General features: G+C 43.9%; 1 protein-coding gene across 1 annotated transcript; it reads right to left on the reverse strand.

Moving 5' to 3' along the window:
* Nucleotides 1-14,110: 14,110 nt before the first annotated feature.
* LOC100284112 (A/G-specific adenine DNA glycosylase) lies at nucleotides 14,111-17,568 on the reverse strand. The gene is made up of 7 exons (NM_001157009.2): nucleotides 17,129-17,568; nucleotides 16,922-16,981; nucleotides 16,384-16,500; nucleotides 16,195-16,292; nucleotides 15,013-15,563; nucleotides 14,817-14,920; nucleotides 14,111-14,737 (listed from the first exon to the last, which is right to left on the reverse strand). Exons 1-7 carry the CDS (start codon nucleotides 17,507-17,509, stop codon nucleotides 14,639-14,641), a joined length of 1,410 nt encoding a protein of 469 aa, NP_001150481.1. The 5' UTR covers nucleotides 17,510-17,568; the 3' UTR covers nucleotides 14,111-14,638.
* Nucleotides 17,569-18,632: the final 1,064 nt, after the last annotated feature.

Consider the following 18,632-nt stretch of genomic DNA (forward strand, 5'->3'; position numbering starts at 1 on the left):
AGCCGTGAGAACAGCAGGGACAATTACTAAGAAGAGTTCATCATCATCTTCTTCCTGGTCTAAAAGAAATTGTCTAGCATCCTCCTCCCAAGAACTCATTATCTATTATATAGAGAGAGATATAATTATCATGACTATCTTGGCATTCAGCTATATAATTCAAACACAAGAAACACTAACCGATGACCTGAACATAGTATGTACGACATATAGTTGGATAAGCAATCCTAACTAACACCAGTTTAGTATATACAATAGAAGAAATGAAAATCTAACTTTAGGAGATAGTTAATCAGTTGAATACCTTCAGACTTTGAGAAGATGTCTTAGTTGTTATACCATGTTCCTTCATCCTCTGAATCAATAAATACAGACTACACATAAATAAAAAACAATAACTGAGTTGTGTGCACCTAGAACCGCATCTACTAAGAATTAACAAAATTCTTTAAGATTACTAATCCTCAACAGTAGGCAAGCATACCAGAAGCTAAGAAAGGTTGATATACTAGTAAATTGTAAACTAAAAAATGTAACATAAATTTAACATACATGATAGAGCAAACAAGGGCGAGGCCAGTAAGGAAATGTCTTAAAAAAGAAATGCAACCCACTCAGATTTTCAGCCTATAGAATTATAGATGGATAAATCTGGTGGAGGAGGCTGAAGGCTCAATGTCCACTGACCATGAATCGGAAGGGAGAAAACTTGCCATCGTCCACTGACCATGAACTGCAACTAAACAAAAATCGGAAGGGAGAAAATAAGTGAAGTGCTCACCAGATCGAAGACATCCTAGAAGCTCCACGTCTTCTTGCCGTCGTCGTACACCGTTCAAGGGCAAGTTCTTCAGCGTCTGCAACCTGGCGACAGAGGATGAGAGAGATGGCGATGGCACGGACAGCGGGTGACAAAGCAGAGGCGAGGACGAGAGAAACAACAACCTGGGGCCATGAATGAGAGATGTGGTGACGGCTGGACGGTGGCTGAGGGCGGCGACGGTGATGTGTGAGGGAGGCGACGAATGCAACGCAGAGGACGTCGCGGGCCACACAAAATCGGTCGTCAGAGGAGTGGGACCCTACCCCCGTCAAAACTGCCGATACACGGGCCCAGCAATCCTACGAACAGGCATCCCAAACACGCATACGAAGATCTCGTGTTGTCTGTGACCGTGGGCTACCTATCCCCTGAAAACCGTCCGGTTTGTTTGTTCCCAAACGAGGCCCTAGTGTGTGGTTTACAATCTCCTTAATTTTCATATTAATCTATATTTATGTTGTCCTTTTCTCCTTAATTTGGTTTACCATAACAATATCTTTTGTACAGGACAATGTTGATTTCAAGTATCATGTTAGCATCAAGAATTCTCTGTGATACGCTATTCAAGATATGAGGAGGCAATCTACTATGCTACATTCCATTAATAATTTGTGTTCTAGTATCCCAGAAGTAGATGCGACAAGATAGGAAAGGTTGTTGGCCACCTAGACCATGTGTGCATGATGCTCAAGAACACTTCAATTGTTTGCGAATATGATTTGGGGAATAAGTATCCAAGTTGGGACATTTATGATCACTCTTCTAATGTTGATAACCACCCTTCTGATGTTGATGACCTAGAGGATGGATACATCTCTAGAGCTGTGGGAAATGGTTTTTGGACCAAAAGTGGGAGGTCAATAAAGAGGTTGTCTCCTTGTCTGAGCATTGTCGTATTATGGGTTACAATTTCGAAGAGATTTATGATCGTACTATTTGAATTGGCAACGTGTAAACCCTAGAATATAGACTCTAGTACTCTAGTCATTTTAGAAACAATGAAGGAATCATTTTGATTATGTGACTTATAATTGAGGCATATTTCCTTTTAAGTAAATACCAAATAAACACATGAACTTATGCATCACGCTGGAATTTCATTGTTTATGCATCAAACTCAAACTTATATTTAAAACAAATCCAACTTCAGATTCAATTTGAGATCTGAAAATATGGGAGCAAATGAATTAAAGAATGTGAAGAAAAAAAATTAAATAATATTATTACAACTAGTTGGAGTATTATTCATATTCGAATTTTATTGTATATTTGCAAGGCTGAAATTCAAAACCAGAATTCAAATTAGTTTCAATCTTTGATTCGGACATAAACCAGAAATTATACAAGAAAAAGAAGAATCACCTATATTGGGCCGTGAGAGAGGAATTCGCCCCATCCCCTTTCTCCCTCGTGCGCGCGTCGGGCCCATCTCAGCTCACCGCGCGCACCGATCGGGTGTGACACTAGCAAGCCGGGCCCACTTTTCAGCCACTCGTCACGCGCACAATAATACTAAGGCTCCCATCGATGCCTGCTCTCGCCGTCCAGTCTCGGCCGCTCGCCATCCACTTCATCGTGCGTGCGTGTCACACCCGGATTTAAGGAACAAAGTCGGGTGCATCTCATATATGCGCCAGAGAAGACAACACATATAATAACAGAGTGCATAGAGATAAATGTCATAAATATCATAAATATACTTATTACATAGCGGAAGTCTTACAAAAATAAATGATAACATCAAGCGAACTAAATATTATTCCCTGGCGCCACAAAGCTGACTAGGAGACGCCACCTAGATCAAGTTGAAAGCCTCAGTTTTAGGCGGCTCCTCTTCGACCAACTGTTCTTCTCCTGTGGGGGAGGGGTGTGAGACAGCAAGAGTGAGCTCACACATGATCATAGCTCAACAAGTTGTGGGGAACTAGTGTGCATGAACTCACCAAAGGTGGGAGTTCATGTGATGTGTGAGGCTAATCAACAACAGGGGTTAAAGCTGAGCATTGCTTTTAATTAGTTGGTCAAAATTTTATGAGCAGTTACTAGATGTAAGTAAATACTCAACCTTAATAAAAGTAATAGAACAAAATTAATAAATAATTCCAATGCAATGAAGTGATAAATTGAGTTTAATTCTATAAATTAATCATGTGAGTGTCCGAGCCACTCATGACCGTGAGCACGGCTAGTATACCAGTTTTACACTCTGCAGATGTTGCGCATCTTTACCCACAAGTTGGGTTAACCATTTGCCACGGGGTTGATCGGACCCCATACACCTCTACCAAGGAAGCGAGGCAGGGTACCACTACGAGGCCTTTACAAAGTTCCACTAGCTTCAGAAAACCCGCTATAGTTTCTAGGAAGCTCTAGTGCAGGAATCCCTCGCCTGATCGCCATCGCAGCAAAATCAACCCAAGGACCTCCCTACACTGACCACTCCCCTACTTCCCTTGCCCCTTTCGGGTAAGGTAGTCATCCACTAGCTTTCCTAGTTAATCAACCAAGGGCGTCCCATACCACCCTTGTGGTAGCAGTGTTTTACCGGGTGGTTCTCCATGTTCCCATTAACATAATGATCTTATCATGAACAGTAAATAATAACTGATAACAAAAGTGTAACAATGAGTGATGTATATCTCCATACCCAAAACCACATAAAGCAATAGCAATACTACCCAAAAATATACAGTGGTAAAACAAGGGAAAAGATAGCCAAAACTGGATAACCTATTGGGTCCCATCAGAATTAACCTATGCAGATCATTATGATTAATAAGAACATGACTAGGTAAAAAGGAAGTGATCAAGGGCACAACCTGCCTTCAACGAGCTCCTGCTCAGCAACTTCTACCTGTTGAAGCCCTGGATCCTCAGTGACTTGCTCGTCTACTCGCATCAATACAAACATACATGATATAAAGGAGAAACTAACATTACACCAAACATGTGAATAAAATACACAATAAAAATCTACACAATAAAATAAGATCCTAGGAACATGAATCATTAATTTTGGAGTTATAGATTTTAAGATATGAATTTTTGAAGGTTTTATGTATTTAATAAAAGATTAAGTAAGGGATAAATTTTAATGTGTCTTTCAAGTCAAAACAGAGGCACTAGGTGATAAAGAATAATTTTACCAAATTTTAGGAACTAGAATGGATCAATTTGGACTAAAAATGGATTTTCTATGAATTAAATAAGTCATAGGAGTTGTTTTTATATTAAAAATCCATTTCTAAATTTATTTATTTGATTTTCTTGAGCTCTGGACTGGGCCTCAATAATTAAGAAGCATAAGGGGCTCTGCAAATTATTACAGGACTCTGAGCACATTCAGGGTGGATGACGGGTTGAAATTGATATAGTGCAGGGGTTCTTTTGTAAGACACACAAGCCGAAGAAGTATGGTGTAACACTGGCCGCTAGATCCGAAACCGTCGGTCCAGATTAGATCGGGCGCATAACGAACCAGTACACAGTATCGATCATTGGACCAATGGTGATCGGCCCGGAACTAAAATAACCGTTGAGCGCACACAGCCGATTGATCGAAACCAACGGCCTCGATTTAACGAGTACAAAGATAAGCGACGATCGTCCGATCCCGATCGGACGGTGCTCATCTAACATCCGAAGGTGTACATTGTGTTCTAATCCTGACCGCTCGTGCCGCATCAAACAGCCCGTGGCACACCCTCCTCCGCGCGGAGCACCCACGGCCGCGCCGCCCGAAGCACGGCGGCGCACGGCCGAACTGCCTGCAAATCCACACAACAGGACCCTATAAACTTAATCCGAACCTCTCTACATGATGCCCAGTGAAAAGCGGAATCGATGGTGCACCGTTTACCTTGATTCGAGGCGAAGATTCTCCTGCCCACGCGATGACGCGATCCCATGGCGAAGACTCCACCACGGCGAAGAATTCACGAAAAGTCAAGGCCTCACTCACCTCGCTTCTCCCCCGAGCGCAATCTGTGTACCCTCCTGAACGACCGGGACCCGGTTATGGGTGTGGAGCAGCGGGGAAGGTGGAATCCGACGACGGCTGTCGCGTGCTTCAGCCACGGCAGAAACAGCGGCTGCGGCGACGGCTGGTTTAGCGGTGGATGCGCGAAGAGAAGACGAGCAATGACTCGAAGGGAGGTGATCACGGTTATAAGCCCCGGAGTCTCCCGAAGTTTCCAGCCATGTTGTTGCGTCGCGCGACGGCCCCGACATTCCGTTGCGTGCGGATGCACACCCAGGAAGCAGCTCCGGTGCACAGGGTCCCATAGGTCAGGTGGACGAGAGAGGTAATGCGATCGACTCATGGGTCCCACATGCCATACACAAGTGAGCACGTGACCCACTCAGTTTGGGCTGCGCAGGGGAAATGGTTAACGGGCCGAAAGCGTGGTTCCAGGCCCCACTGTACGGTCTCCTCTTTTTATTTTAATTTTCTATTTTCCTTTTCTCTCTTTCCAAATTCAAACTTAATTTCCAATTTGAATTCCAATCTTGTGTTGAATTTGTCCCTAATTTAATGTACAACTGAATGCACTAATTAAGTAAAAATTTATTCTTATTTTCATTTCGTTTTATGTAGTGTCTTCTTGTTTCTTTCTCATTTCTAACTTATTATTCCATTGCTCTAAATTGCATTTCTTTGGTTAAATTCTAACTTAGACATTGGCACATTTTTATTAATATTGCCAGTATTTAATGCACAAACATAAAAGCTCAACATGATGCGTGACTTTTCTTTTTTATGATTTACTAAAGAATTATTATTTTCAATTAGGTTTAGTCTCAAGACTCAAAAAGTAGATGGCAAATCATATAAGGAGATCAACCTTTTTTATAAGTCTTATAATTTGGGTATTACAAATCCTACCTCGCTTACAAAGAATCTCGTCCTCGAGATTCAGGAAGGACTAGGAAAAAGATGGGGAAAATCTATGTGAAGCTCTTCTTCTCTCTCCCAAGTAGCTTCATCCTCTCCATGATGACTCCATTGCACTTTGCACATCTTAATAACTTTATTTCTTGTAACTCGAGTCAAAGTGTCAAGAATCTTGATAGGATATTCCGTATATGTCAGACCATCTTGAACAGTAAGATCCTCCATTGGTAGTTGCTCCTCAGGTACCCTGAGGCACTTCTTTAGTTGTGATACGTGGAAGACATCATGTACATCTTCAAGATGATCGGGTAGTTCTAGTTGATATGCAACTTCTCCCACTCACTTTAAAATCAAGAAAGGACCAATGAAGCGAGGGGACAGCTTTCCGTTAACTTTAAATCTCCTCATACCCCGGATCAGTGACACCTTCAGATACACGTGATCACCCTCCTTAAACTCCAGTAGTCTTCTTCTATTATCAGCGTAGCTCTTTTGCCTGGTTTGAGCTACCCTCAAATTATCCCGGATTATACGAACTTGTTCTTCTGCCTTTTGAATAAGTTCAGGTCCAAAGAACTGTCTTTCACCAGTTTGATCCCAATACAGTGGAGTCCTGCATTTTCTGCCATATAGTCTCAAACGGTGACATCTTCAAACTGGCATGGTAGCTATTATTGTATGAGAACTCCGCATATGGCAAGCTCTTATCCCAACTACCACCATGTTTAAGAGCACAAGCTCTTAACATATCATCCAGCACTTGGTTAGTCCTCTCTGTCTGCCCATCAGTTTGAGGATGGTAGGCCGAACTAAAATTCAACTGCGTATCCAAGCTCTCATGCAACTTCTTCCAAAACTGAGAAGTGAACTGTGATCCTCGGTCTGACATGATCTTCTTAGGCACCCCATGTAGACAAACTATCCGAGTCATATACAATTCTGCTAGCTTGGCTCCCGTGTAATTAGTCCTCACAGGTATGAAGTGAGCCACTTTTGTCAGTCTGTACACAATTACCCAAATAGAGTCATACCCTGCAGGAGTACGGGATAGTCCAACAATGAAATACATGCCTATTTCTTCCCATTTCCACTCGGGTATCTTAAGCGGGTGCAATAGTCCAGCTGGTCTTTGATGTTCGGCCTTGACTCTTTGACACACATCACACTTAGCCACATGTGCAGCCACATCTCTTTTTAGCCCATACCACCAGTACTTCTGTTTCAAATCCTGATACATCTTAGTGCTACTAGGGTGGATAGAGTAATTAGAATCATGGGCTTCCTTCAATATAGTCTCACGAAGGCTATCAATCTCCGGAACACATATCCGATCCTAGAACCATATCGTGCCTTGCTCATCCTCCGTAAATTCTGGACATCTACCTTCAGTGATCAGATCCTTAATCTCTTGAATTTTAGCATCACCAACTTGACCCTTACAAATTTCTTGCTCCAAGATAGGTTCCAATTCGATGGTGATTCCTTTAGTATGTGCAACTATTCCCAGGTTGAGTCTCCTAAAATCCTCAACAATCTCATCGGGTAGTTGGGCAACAATAGCGGAATGAACGTGCTCCTTCCGACTCAAAGCATCCGCAACGAGATTCGCCTTGCCCGGATGATAGTGAATTTCCAGGTCATAATCCTTGATGAGCTCCAACCATCGGTGTTGTCTAAGGTTAAGATCATTCTGAGTGAAAATGTATTTTAAACTCTTGTGATCCGTGTAGATTCGGCACTTGGTTCCCATAATATAGTGTCTCCAAATCTTGAGAGCATGCACAATGGATGCTAGTTCTAAGTCATGAGTGGGGTAGTTCAACTCATGTTTCCGCAACTGACGAGACACGTAGGCAATGACATGTCCTTCCTGCATAAGCACACATCCTAGGCCTTGGCGACTTGCATCACAATATATATCAAAATTCTTCTGTAGATCTTGCATAATCAGCACTAGAGAAGCCATCAACTTAGATCTCAACTGATCAAAACTCTCTTGGCATCCCTCAGTCCACTTAAACTCCTTGCCCTTCTCCAACAATGAGGTCATAGGCTTAGCAATCTTGGAGAACCCTTCAATGAATCGCGGTAATAACCTGCGAGTCCCGAGAAACTCTAGATCTCTGAAACTGTACTTGGTGTCTTCCAATCCATTATTGTTGTTACTTTAGCCAGATCAACAACAATTCCTTCTTTGGAGATGATATGCCCGAGAAAATGTACTTCATCAAGCCAGAAGTCACACTTGGTAAATTTGGCATAAAGCTAATTATCTCGTAACTTCTGTAGCACCATCTACAAATGCTCCTCATGCTCACTATCATTCTTGGAATAAATAAGAATGTCGTCGATGAATACTACGACGAATTTATCGAGATACTCCATGAACACCTTATTCATCAGGTTCATAAAATAAGCTGGTGCATTGGTTAAGCCAAATGACATGACTGTGAATTCATATAGACCATATCGGGTAGAAAAAGCCGTCTTGGGAATATCAGATGGCCTAATCTTCATTTGATGGTAGCCCGACCTGAGGTCAATCTTAGAGAACACCCTAGCACTTGTCATCTGATCAAATAAGTCATCAATACGAGGTAACAGGTACTTGTTCTTGATGGTAACATCATTAAGTGATCTATAGTCCACACACATCCGTTGTGAACCATCCTTCTTCTGTACAAACAGTACCGGTGCTCCCCAAGGTGAGGAACTCGGACGAATGTACCCTGCCTCCTGCAACTCCATTAACTGCTTCTTAAGTTCTTGTAACTCTTCTACTGACATTCGGTAGGGGCATTTAGAAATAGGAGCAGTCCCAGGTACGAGATCAATGACAAACTCAACTTCCATCTCCGGTGGCATCCCTAGTAACTCCTCTGGAAAGACATCTAGAAAATCCCTAACCACACGGATGTTGTCACCAACAAACTCCTCAACTATAAAGAACATCGCACGTCTGGAAGAGGTGGTTACTGCAATTTCAACTTGAAATCTTTCTCCTTTAGGGCTGGTGAGTTCTATAGTACCCCTACCACATTGTATACTGGCCTTTGCCTTTCTTAACCATGACATACCAAGGATCAGATCTAAACTGCTTGCCTCTAATATTATAGTGATAGCCCAGAATTCTCTTCCCATAATTGTTAATGTCAACCTATGTGTCATATGATTTGCCTCAACATGCCCTTTAGGTGTAATTACTATCATTGGTGTTTTCATATTTTGCAGTGGTATTTCATTTGTGTTGGCATATCGAGCAGACATAAATGAATGTGTTGCACCAGAATCAAATAATATGGTTGCAGGAATTGCATTAATATAAAACATACCAAGTGCGATGTCAGCACCATCAGGAGTAGCATCAGCGCTGACTTGATTAACCCTGGCAATAGAATATCCCTTGACAGGAGTCTGTTGCTTGTTCTGAGCTGGTGTACCAGAATTCCCCACCGAACAAGCATTAGCATAGTGCCCAACCTAACTGCACTTGAAGCATGTAGGACCAGTCTTCTGTCCTGTAGGCCTCGCCTGGGTGCCAGTGGGGCAGCCTCACGAGTGGGAGGTGTCCGTGGAGACCCCTGTGGTGCGTACTGAGCTGGACATGGTCCTCCTCCTGAACGAGTTGGTGTACCCTGTGGCGGAACGTAACGAGGACGAACACTGCTGCTACCCTGCCCCTGGGTAATGGCCTTCCTCTTCAAATCTCCTAATTGAACACGCTTGTGTTCAATAGCAAGAGCCTTATCCAGCAGTCTCTGAAATGATGGGAATGTGTGAGCAACCAGTGCATACTGTAGGGGCCCATTGAGTCCTTCTGTGAAGTGCTCTTGTTTCCTTTCATCATCTGCCACCTCATCAGGAGCATATCTTGACAACTGAATGAATTTGTCACGCTACTCACTGATAGGCATGTTGCCTTGCTTCAATGACAGAAACTCCTTCTTCTTGATCTTCATCAATCCAGCAGGAATGTGGTAGTTTCTAAACTGAGTTGTGAATTCCGCCCAAGTAATAGTGTCAACAGCATCATGGGCAGCCACATAAGAATCCCACCAGTCATCAGCATGACCTGTCAGACGATCAAAAGCATAAAGAACCTTCTCTCGGTCAGAGCATTGAGCATCTTCTCAATAGATTTCAGCCAATCATCAGCATCTAGTGGATCTGGCGAGCTGGCGAAGGTCGGCGGCTTGTGACTCATAAATTCCCGGTGCTTATCCTGGGTGGAAGTGGAGGTGGTGGTGGAGGCAGTGGTGCTTGCTGCTGTTGATGTTGCTGTTGTTGTTGCTGTTGCGCCCTTCTCTCCTGGTGTATCTCCTCTCGCTCCTAACGCATTTCCTAGTGTATATCCTCTCGCTCTTGGCGCATCTCTTGGCGTTCCTGTCGCATCTGCGCATGCATGTCCGCCATGGTATCTGCCATCTGCTACATTATCCGCATCTGGGCAGTAACTGTGGGATCAGCTCCAGCTGGTGGAGGCGGTGGATGATCCATCTCTGTTGGTTGTGGTTGGGGTTGTCTAAATATTCTCCGAGTGTGTCGATTGGCAGGTAGATCAATTCCATCACCCTTCCTGGTATTGACCATCTGAGTTAGAAACATATGGTAAGAGAGAATAGTAGACAAGGCAGGTGATTACGAATCATGTTACTTTGGGGGATTTATTAGCTAAGCAGATTGATGTTTTACCTACCAAAGCTAATTCATTACCTTATGGTGGTACATGCTAAGATGTCCATCTATAATATTTCAATCAATCAAAGAAGCAAAATCAGACATTTATCATCAGAACAATCAACCAACATTTTTTTTAAATAGAGAAAATAGTTTTAATTTTTGTCTTAGGTTTCCTATCTCTTAAAAAGATCATAAGTGTAGGATTCCAAGGTGTGAAATCCATCATGTCTCAGAGTAGAAAAGATAAGAGTAATCAGAGTATGACAGCAAAAGGTGAGACATGATCAAGATAAGGTAAGTATGGAATGAATCAGAGTAAGGTAAGTAGGTAAGGGTTTTATCCATTTCTATCTAGGTTTCGTCCTACAGTCAACATTCCTCTGATACCACTTCTGTCACACCCGGATTTAAGGAACAAAGCCGGGTGCATCTGATATATGTGCCAGAGAAGACAACACATATAATAACAGAGTGCATAGAGATAAATGTCATAAATATCATAAATGTACTTATTACATAGCGGAAGTCTTACAAAAATAAATGATAACATCAAGCAAACTAAATATTATTCCCTGACGCCACAAAGCTGATTGGGAGACGCCACCTAGATCAAGTCGAAAGCCTCAGTGTTAGGCGGCTCCTCTTCGACCACCTGTTCTTCTCCTGTGGGGGAGGGGTGCGAGACAGCAAGAGTGAGCTCACACATGATCATAGCTCAACAAGTTGTGGGGAACTAGTGTGCATGAACTCACCAAAGGAACTGGAATGGATAAACAATAATTTTACCCAATTTTAGGAACTGGAATGGATAAATTTGGACTAAAAATGGATTTTCTATGAATTAAATATGTCCTAGGAATTGTTTTTATATTAAAAATCCATTTCTAATTTTATTTATTTGATTTTCTTGAGCTCTGGACTGTGTCTCAATAATTAAGAAGCATAAGGGGCTCTGCGCAAAATATTACAGGACTCTGAACATAGTCGGGGTGGACAACGGGTTGAAATTGATATAGTGCAGGGGTTCTTTTGTAAGACGCACAAGCCGAAGAGGTATGGTCTAACACTGGCCGCCAGATCTGAAACCGTCGGTCCAGATTAGATCGGGCGCTTAACGAACCGGTACATAGTCTCGATCGTTGGATCAACGGTGATCGGCCCGGATCTAAAATAACCGTTGAGCGCACACAGCCGATCGATCGAAACCAACGGCCGCGATTTAACGAGTACAGAGATAAGCGTCGATCGTCCGATCCCGATCGGACGGTGCTCATCTGACATCCGAAGGGGTACATTGTGTTCTAATCCTGACCGCTCGTGCCGCATCGAACGACCCGTGGCACACCCTCCTCCGCGCGGAGCACCCACGGCGGCGCCGCCCGAAGCACGACGGTGCACGGCCGGACTGCCCGCAAATCCGCATAGCAGGACCCTATAAACTTAATTCAAACCTCTCTACACGATGCCCAGTGAAAAGCGGAATGGATGGTGCACCGTTTACCTCGATTCGAGGCGAAGATTCTCCTACCCACGTGATGACGCGATCCCGCGGCGAAGACTCCACCACGGCGAAGAATTCACGATAGGTCGAGGCCTCGCTCACCCCGCTTCTCCCCCGAGCACAATCTGTGTACCCTCCTGAACGACCGGGACCCGGTTATGGGTGCCGAGCGGTGGGGATGGTGGAATCCGACGACGGCGGTCACGTGCTTCAGCCACGGCCGAAACAGCGGCTGCGGCGACGGCTGGTTTAGCGGTGGATGCACGAAGAGAAGACGAGCAATGACTCGAAGGGAGGTGATAACGGTTATAAGCCCCGAAGTCTCCCAGAGTTTTCGGCCAGGTTGTTGCATCGCGCGATGGCCCCGGCATTCCGTTGCGCGCGGATGCACACCCATGAAGCAGCTTCGGTGCCCAGGGTCCCACAGGTCAGGTGGACGAGAGAGGTAATGCGACCGACTCGTGGGTCCCACGTGCCATACGCAAGCGCGCACGAGACCCACTCAGTTTGGGCTGCGCAGGGGAAATGGTTAACGGGCCGAAAGCGTGGTTCCAGGACCGACTGGACGGTCTCCTCTTTTTATTTTAATTTTCTATTTTCCTTTTCTCTCTTTCCAAATTCAAACTTAATTTCCAATTTGAATTCCAATCTTGTGTTGAATTTGACCCTAATTTAATGTACAACTGAATGCACTAATTAAGTAAAATTTTATTCTTATTTTCATTTCGTTTTATGTAGTGCCTTCTTGTTTCTTTCTCATTTCTAACTTATTATTCCATTGCTCTAAATTGCATTTCTTTGGTTAAATTCTAACTTAGACATTGGCACATTTTTATTAATCTTGCCAGTATTTAATGCACAAACATAAAAGCTCAACATGATGCATGACTTTTCTTTTTTATGATTTAGTAAAGAATTATTATTTTCAATTAGGTTTAGTATCATGACTCAAAAAGTAGATGGCAAATCATTTAAGAAGATCAACCTTTTTTATAAGTCTTATAATTTGGGTATTATAGTGCGCCATGCTTGCCCTCCACTGCCAACTGGGTCCCGCGCGTCAGGCCTTCCTTCTTCCCTATCCGCACGTGACGGCTGCAATGGAATCGCGCCAATCACGCGGGCCAGCCAGATCCTAGCTAGGGGTTAGTTGCGACCGTAATCCAGGGGGCTATAAACCATGGCTCGGGGTTTGGTTTCCCTTTGGTCACTATAACCTAGCCATAGATTGCTCACGGGCGAGGGAGAAAAGAGATCGATCGTCGCCGCACAGGGAAACCTAGGGCTAACGTTGTCAATCGTCGAGCTCCGGGATGGGGAAAGATCGACTGTGATACCGGCAAGTGTTGTAGACCTTCCTAGGCGAAGGAGTTGGCCGGGGCACTGTCGATTGCTCGTTGGAGCTATCGATCCTCCGCAGAACAGCACGTTGCTGTGGTCGGTGGGTGTTTCACAGCAAATTCAGAGCCAAACCTCTCCAACTTCTTTTGACTCTTCTTGAGATGTTCCTTGGCGCTTAGACAAACATAGTTAGCATCTAAAACAATTGACTAAGCGTAGGAATCATACATTTTTCATTCCTTTTCATAAGAATTTGCAATATGCCCAAACTCAAGCTCAAAATGTGTTTTTCCCTACAATAGGTATTAGTGTCCAAACACAAGTACTACAAACATTGTTAATGACCTATGCAACATATTTAAAAGCGCAAACCTCACACTTATACCATTTTCCACAAAGTTGCATATTTTAGGTCCATGTTTGTGCTCATTTAGACTTGATGACTTCAATTTGCTTTCTTAACACATGTGCTCATGATTATATGAAGAGTGTTAGTTAAATGTGGTGTGTTAAGCATTTAATCACTAAAACAACTAGAAATAGCTCAAGGGCACATTTCCCTTTCAACAACAAATACATCAGTTTTACATTGTGCAGAGGTCGCACATCTTTACTCACAAGTCGTATAAAATTCCAAAGAACTTTACACCTAACCATGTTGTGTTTATCAGGCACAATATCATACTTCCATGTGTGATTGCATAGGAACGCTACAAGGTTTTTACAAAGTTCCACTAGCACGAGAAACCCATGCACAGGTGGTATAGATCATCCGGTAGTCTAAAAAGTCATCGCAGCATGATCAGCCCCATCAATATACTTGAGCAACTCCTCCGTGCTTGCCTCTAACCGGATAAGATTCTCACACACTAGCATCTCAACATGGTGGACTTTATTATGAATGAGTTAGTTGTTACTGCTTCAATGCAGTAGCTGTCTGTTATCATCGAACTATTGAATTTAAACCTGTTGGGTTCGTTTGTGTTCTTTCGCCAGTTGTACCACCATGTTATGGAACAAACAATATCATCGCTAGACAAAGGCCATTGTTGGTTGATTACCAGCTTGCCGCTCCCGTAAAGCAGAAGAGGGCCCCAAACGGAACAAACCAAAGCGTACATAAAACTAAAACGCTGTGTATCACTTGACGTCTGGAAATGCAGGAAAATTGCGCGATAAACAAGAGCCCTGAGTACCAATCAGCCTTCTTTCTTCCAGCAAGCTTGCAACAATTAGCAGTTTTGGACATCAGCACGCCAGATACATGCACCGAAACAGAAATCAACATCTCACAAGCTGCATGTTGTACTGCACTAGCTAGCAGTCTCTACTCCCTAATTTGCTTACGGTTACTTGCTTTAACCGTCTAGTTCTTGCCTCTACTGCCTAATTGCTTAGGCTACCGCTTTAACCGTCTAGTCCTTTTCCTCGTGGGTACATGACCTATCTCAGATACAGCGAGGCTTTTCTCCTTGAAAGCCCTGACCATGTTGTACACCTGTTTTGAGGCTCACGTATCAATCTTGATTCAGTTTAATGCAACTTGATACTGTATAAATGCTTCAGTTGGGAGTTACCTTCCGAATACCCGATGTTAATCCCATGGACTCCACGCAGGACTCGTTGACAAGTTTCAACTTTGTGCTATCAGCACCCTTTTTGCATAGTCGATCCACACCATCTACATTGTAGTTAGTTAGCAAGCAAGGTGTGAAGGGCTTTCAAGGATGACAGATTACTTTTTATCTGGTGACAAACACCAACAAACTCTACCTTTGAGATTAATAACCATGAGCTCCACATGCATTGTCAGGCGAATGTGGGAGAAAATGTGGACATGCTCACCAACATCCTCCCGGAGGATCACGTCAGGTTTCCGAACCATGTCGATGCTAAGCAACTTTGACAGATACTTGTCCATTGCTTTCCTTCTGTTCAGCAAATCGGTTTTCCCTTGGTCCACAAGGACCAGTGGGAACTCCCAGAGCCCTGCAAGCAGGCCCTCTTCTGGTCTCTTGATCAGCAAAAAGAGATGGTCATTTCCCTTTGGGTCTGCCGCCTCTTCCTCCAAGCCTTGTGCAATCTGAACCACACAAACAGCAGCGAAATCACTCCGAGGTTTGGCCTTTGGAACCACTCGTGGGAAGTCTGTAACTTGAACCGATGATTTTTCACGGGAAAGCGCAAGCGCTTGGCAGTGGCTAGAGACTGGGCATTGAGAGCAACCAGGCTTTGTCTTGCTACATAATGTTGCTCCTAACTCCATCATCGCTTGGTTGAAGTCTCCTGGTCTCAAAGGGTCAACCATTTGACCTACGAGGTCCCTATTATAGAAAATGTACATTGTCCAAGTTGTGAGATTGGTGTAAAACTTTCCAATTCAGAATTGGATTCACAGCAAGACAATGTGATTACAGATGAAACAGTGTGAATCAATGTCTGTCCAACTATGGATAAAGCCTGTACTGAGGTTAGGAGGGGTTCAAAAAATCAAATCAAGATTTTCAATTAGATTAAATATGTGTATATTCATTTCAACCAATGATACAGCACAATGTACAGTATTACTCAGGTCTATTGCAGCAAAAAACAAAATGTAGGACAAACTACAGTACATTGTGTTAGTTTACTAGAAAAATCCAAGATGGCAATAAACACTACCATGAACAATGAACTAACAAGATTTTTTTTTGGTGTGGGGCGGGGGGATTGTAGATGAGCCATCACATTCTAGATGAAGTGGCCGATCGTGAATTCAGCCTATGAATTTAGATGAAGACATGAAGTGAATTCATCCCTCATGCTTATAACAATTATAATATTTTGTGAGGGACGAGGTGGTGGTGGATCAGCCCATTGCATTCCAGAAATCAAACAAAAAGTAATAAGTGAGAATATGATGGATCAACCAAAGACATCTATAAGTTGTCAAACAAGAAGGATAGTGCAGTCTACCAGAATCTCTTCACTGTTGAGGATTCCTTTGGGTTGTCAGCAATGGTGTAAAGCCTGCTGATGACTCGTATCACATTTCCATCCACAACTGGGACAACCTACAATAATGATAGAAAATTCACAAAGTCATTCGAAAAAGGAAAAGAAAATGCACACACTAATTTCACGAGTTGCTAAACTGTGAACAACCTCGTTGAAGGCAATTGAAGCGATTGCTCCAGCTGTGTAATCCCCAATGCCACGAACCTCACGAAGGGCTAACGCCGTGCAAGGAAACAACCCCTTTTCGATGATCTGCTTTGCTCCCTGTTTCTCCATCATAAAGAAGATGGACCATAAACCACAGATAGAGATCATCCATTCCTAGTTTATAGTGTTATGTAAAGACCACAAAACTGCAAAATTTAAGATAACTCGCATAAGCTGGAAACCGAAGAACAAGAGAGGGAGGTCACATAAAAGGTCAAATTCCTGATGAACTGCACAAAATATCAATATCTTGACATCTCAAAATCGGTTCAAATGAAAAGCCAATGATGAACTAATAATTATATTTCTGGTCCTTCATTTCAAGGAAGATGGAACTCTCAAATAATCTTCCAGGCTCTCTAAGGCAAAACAGCAAACAGGGAACGTGCGCAGCAGCAAAGGTTGGCAAGCAAGCATCAACCTTCGAATAAGACACGCCTCAGTCCTTCGTCATCAATCCATTACGAGCACAACTCACCTCCAGCAGAAATCGAGCCCTACGGTAGTAGCCAAGACCCGCCCACATCTCGTTCACCTCCTGCGGCAAGCATCAAGCCACGAATCAAGAAATCGATTATCATTTAACCTCACAAAAATTTGGGCTCAAAGATCGAATCTTCCCCACAAAAAAGAAATTTATTTTGCTTCCCTTACTCAAATTTATCAAGTATTGCTTTTTGCGTACCTCCTGCGTAGCGGCGGCGAGGCTTCGTACGGTCGGCCACCGCGCCATCCACCGCTCGTAGTAAGCGACGACCACGGGCACCCGCGTCTGCTGCAGCATCACCTCGGACACCCACACCGCGTACGCCCTCTCTTCCTCGCTGCCGCTTACGCATCGCCACGGCAGGTCCCTACGGTGCGCGTCATACCACCGGAGCAGCTGTGCGCGCAGGGCCGTGGGTGCGGCAGCGCCAGGGGCAGCGGCCCCAGGCACTGAGGGAGCCAGGTCTTCGATATCAGCTGCGGAGGAGGCTTCTGGCACCGCCTTGGCGCGGCGTGGTCGGGGCCTTCTGGTGGGAGAACGGCCACTGCGGGTGTCGGGCGCCTTGGGGTTCTTGGCCATTGATTTTGAAATGTTAGGTCTTTGCCGCCACTGGAGTGTTGGGTTTTTTGGGAGAATATGGGCATGCGCAAGAAGACGAGAGGGCTGTTTGTTTGGTATTTTTTAAGCTTCTGTTTATTAAAAGCTGCTATATAAGTGTCAAACAATTCAGCTTTTCAGACTATTTTTATAAAAATCATTTTGGGAAAAACCATTCAAAATCATATAAATATAGAACCAGTCGAGTCGTCATGATAGTAATAATTCGTCGCATTCTAGATCTTGAACATTTGCATCACTTTATCTTCTTCGTACGTAATCCACACGATTCTTAGATTCTTACCACACTCAAATTCTATCTATAGCCAGATTCTCAGAAAAACTGGTAAAAAAAACTGAACGCTATGAGTGCGTGTTTTTTTTATTTTTTATTGGTCTCTTTGTTTTCTTTAGTTCTTGGAATAAACTAAAATCCTGCGTTATTTAATTTCAGAGACTAAAAGTGATTAACAGTCATTAAAACATCAAAAAATAAATGTTGGGGTGAAGGCGAAGACGTCACCCTTCGCTCGATGCCTTCGCCAACCTCGCTGCACCAACGGAGACAAGACGACTGGTAGATTTACCCTTCGTCCCACGCGTCGCCGGACGAAGACCTGTGACGAGGTCGTCTCATCTTGCGGCCTCGTCCAACATGGAGGCCCACGTGTGATCCGGTCCATTGTAACAGGCCCTGCGTGGCCGCTACGCATTACAGGCCTAATCTGTAAAGGTCTCCCTGTAATTACAGTCTGTAACCCTGCTTTATGGGAATATTCCGGGGATAACCTAGGCGCCTGAGGGCACATGCGTCCTTAACACAGGACGCTGGGCACTCAGATACCTATAAATACCCTCGCACAGTGCCCGTGAGAGGCTAGATTAACAGAGCTTCTGCCATCCCGAATTGAAACCTTGTTTACGTTGCCCCTACTCCCCCGTTGGATCAACTTGCTCGGGAGAGCGAGTTCCAACATTTGGCGCCCATCGTGGGGTGCTACAAAAAACCACCCGCGATGGCACCCAAGAGAGCTACCTCGAAGGCTGATGAGGCTGCAAAGGCGGCACTGCTGGCCGAGAAAAAGGGCAAGGCCCTTGTCGACAC

Source organism: Zea mays, chromosome 10 (assembly GCF_902167145.1).
Source record: "Zea mays cultivar B73 chromosome 10, Zm-B73-REFERENCE-NAM-5.0, whole genome shotgun sequence".
Taxonomy (NCBI): Eukaryota; Viridiplantae; Streptophyta; class Magnoliopsida; order Poales; family Poaceae; genus Zea; species Zea mays.

Excerpts from the sequence above, each read along its gene's own strand:
- LOC100284112 (NM_001157009.2), bottom strand. The coding sequence starts at position 17,509 with ATGGCCAAGAACCCCAAGGCGCCCGACACCCGCAGTGGCCGTTCTCCC. Across the intron at positions 15,564-16,194 it reads TCAACAGTGAAGAGATTCTG|GGACCTCGTAGGTCAAATGG; the intron begins GTAGACTGCACT and ends TTTCTATAATAG. Across the intron at positions 14,738-14,816 it reads TAACATCGGGTATTCGGAAG|GTGTACAACATGGTCAGGGC; the intron begins GTAACTCCCAAC and ends GCCTCAAAACAG.